Here is a 2,336-nt window from a genome sequence, read left to right on the forward strand (position 1 = left end):
TGGAAACCAAAACACTAAATCCAAAGTATTCCAAATAACATAACACCAAAACAAAGAAATTGAAAACCAAACCAGTATTATCCAAACAATCAAATCCAGAACACCAAACACACAAACAACTTGGATTCAGAATCATGATAATAGTAATCCAGCTCATCCTTGTGCCCCTAAAACCTCTTACATATATTCATTCTCATCATCAACCCACAAGTTAGTTTTAACCAAATCCCAACAAAACCCTGTTCAGTTCGTCTGCAGAACCTCTAATTCACATTGTGTAGAGCCTCTTCGGATTCTGCGGAGTTCAATGAGAGTAGACTTTTCTCTCACTGAATGTAGAGTGAGTTTCTTGAGGATTGCCGAATTCTGTAGAAAGTATCTCACTAGCTTCATCTCTCCAGGATGTCCCTCGATTGGAACTTCCAAATAAACAAACTCGAGGGACAATGTCAAACACTCAGGCACAGATGATAGACTTTCTTCATTCATATAATCGTAATCACCTTCGCATACCTGAGGATTTTATAAAAAAAAAGATTAGTACGCAATGAAAAGATCACGCTGAATCTTCATTCTTCATAGAGATGAAACAAATAAAAAAAAAAAAATACTCAAGAGAGGAATCATCACCAAGATGAGGGTTTTCAAGATTGGGAAGCTCTCAAGAAACTTTGTAAGACGTTTCAACCCGGATACCGTGAGACTAATATTCAGGCGGGACATATAACCAAACCGAGGCAGCCGTTTAAATTTTGAGTATTGACAGATGAGCTGAAAAAAAAAAAAAAAAAAAAAAAAAAAAAAGAGTAAGAAACTTAACATTACCAAGACCTAATGAGTTGAGATATTGATGATACCCACCTTGTAAGTGTCACTACATATCGTCATATCCACGACCTTAGAAACCCCTTGTAAAAAGTTGCTGATGCTACTTTCCTTTGATAAAACGCTAGCTACATCAAAATCTTCCAAGCCAAAGGTGAGAGAGATGGTTACCTTGGCGTTGGGATGAATTTCCTTTACTAGAAACGTTTCTGATAAGATGTCACTTATGCGCAAAGCGCTTAGCTGAGGAGCATCGATTTCAACTCCTGATTCTGTACCATCCATAAGCAAATGGATGTCTATACTGAGCTTCTTCAACGACGTAGAGAGCACCCGGAAGATAAGTGCATCATCATTTAGACATTCGTCAATCTCTAACTCTTCCAGGACAGGGCAGGAGGATACAAGTCTCTCAAAAGTGGCCTCATTGGGATACAAAATAGCTTTTAAACGCATCTTCTTCAAACAAGGCAAGGCAAAAAACTCTGAATCAACCAAAGCCAGCAGATAAAGCTTTAAGCATACCAGTGACTCAAAGACATACATGCTTATTGGGAGCACGGGAATATGCTCATGTGCACAACACTTAACATGTAGGTGTTGGATCTTACGCCTGTCTGAAGCAGAAAACCATGGAGTGAGATACGACGCATCCTTCTCCCCAATAGCTAACTTGAGTTTACGTATGCACGAAACCCTAGTGGGATCGAAAACCCTGTCGCCAAAACTGCGAAAAGAACTGAGATCTGGGAAATCTAGAGAACTCAGTTCCCAACAAGGAGACTCAAGCCAGAGACTTCTCCAGCTTGTAGATAAAACACAATTGTCTTAACAGCATCCTTTGTCGGGAGACGGGAGAGTACATTACAGATCATCACAGAGTTATCTGTTTGGCTTATCCTATCTTGTACGTTCAATCTAACCTTAGAGGAGCGAACTTTTCTCGCACCCCATTGAGAAACCATCTCTTTCTTTTTTGATCAAACATAAATTCATTCCATAAAGAGGTTACTCTCCACCAACGGAGGTTACATCAAGCAACGCAAGGGCTGATTTAGCCACCGAGTCAGCCTCAACGTTACTCAGACGAGGTATATAAGCAAAGGAGATTGCATCAAAATAAGAACTAAAGAAGTAGATATCAAACACAACACCAAACAATGCAGGCCTGGACTCTTTCTTTCTCAATAGCTTTATAAGATCGAGGGAATCAGACAAGATTAGAAGGGATTTAATGTTTGCAAACGATGCGGTCATAACCGCAAGACGAACTGCAAGCGCTTCAGCCATGAGCGCAGAAGAAACAAACGAACGACCTTCACAGAGCCGAGGGAGAGACCGCGCTGAGGAATGTCCTGAGAAAACTCCACCCAGTCCACAGTTGTTGGAACCACTGTCCCAAGCCGCATCAACGTGACATGTAACCGTGTTGGGGAAAGATGGAGGTTGTTGCAGGTAGCTCTCCTTTCGCAAGGAACCGTGATACTCTTTTGACGTCACCGTCACGAGAG

The 2,336-nt window shown here is 41.1% G+C and overlaps 1 protein-coding gene across 1 annotated transcript; it reads right to left on the bottom strand.

Moving 5' to 3' along the window:
- Positions 1–243: 243 nt before the first annotated feature.
- On the bottom strand, positions 244–1,790 carry LOC125582195 (putative FBD-associated F-box protein At5g53635). Its single transcript, XM_048748765.1, has 3 exons — positions 1,694–1,790; positions 862–1,580; positions 244–513 (listed from the first exon to the last, which is right to left on the bottom strand). Exons 1-3 carry the CDS (start codon positions 1,788–1,790, stop codon positions 244–246), a joined length of 1,086 nt encoding a protein of 361 aa, XP_048604722.1.
- Positions 1,791–2,336: the final 546 nt, after the last annotated feature.

This window comes from Brassica napus, chromosome C2 (assembly GCF_020379485.1).
Source record: "Brassica napus cultivar Da-Ae chromosome C2, Da-Ae, whole genome shotgun sequence".
NCBI lineage: Eukaryota > Viridiplantae > Streptophyta > Magnoliopsida > Brassicales > Brassicaceae > Brassica > Brassica napus.

Bases quoted from the DNA above. Each gene is read 5' to 3' on its own strand.
- LOC125582195 (XM_048748765.1), bottom strand. From the start codon at position 1,790: ATGGTTTCTCAATGGGGTGCGAGAAAAGTTCGCTCCTCTAAGGTTAGA. The intron at 1,581-1,693 runs GTAATGTACTCT...TGAGTTCTCTAG, and splicing joins AGATAACTCTGTGATGATCT to ATTTCCCAGATCTCAGTTCT. The intron at 514-861 runs GTGGGTATCATC...TAAAATCCTCAG, and splicing joins TATGTAGTGACACTTACAAG to GTATGCGAAGGTGATTACGA.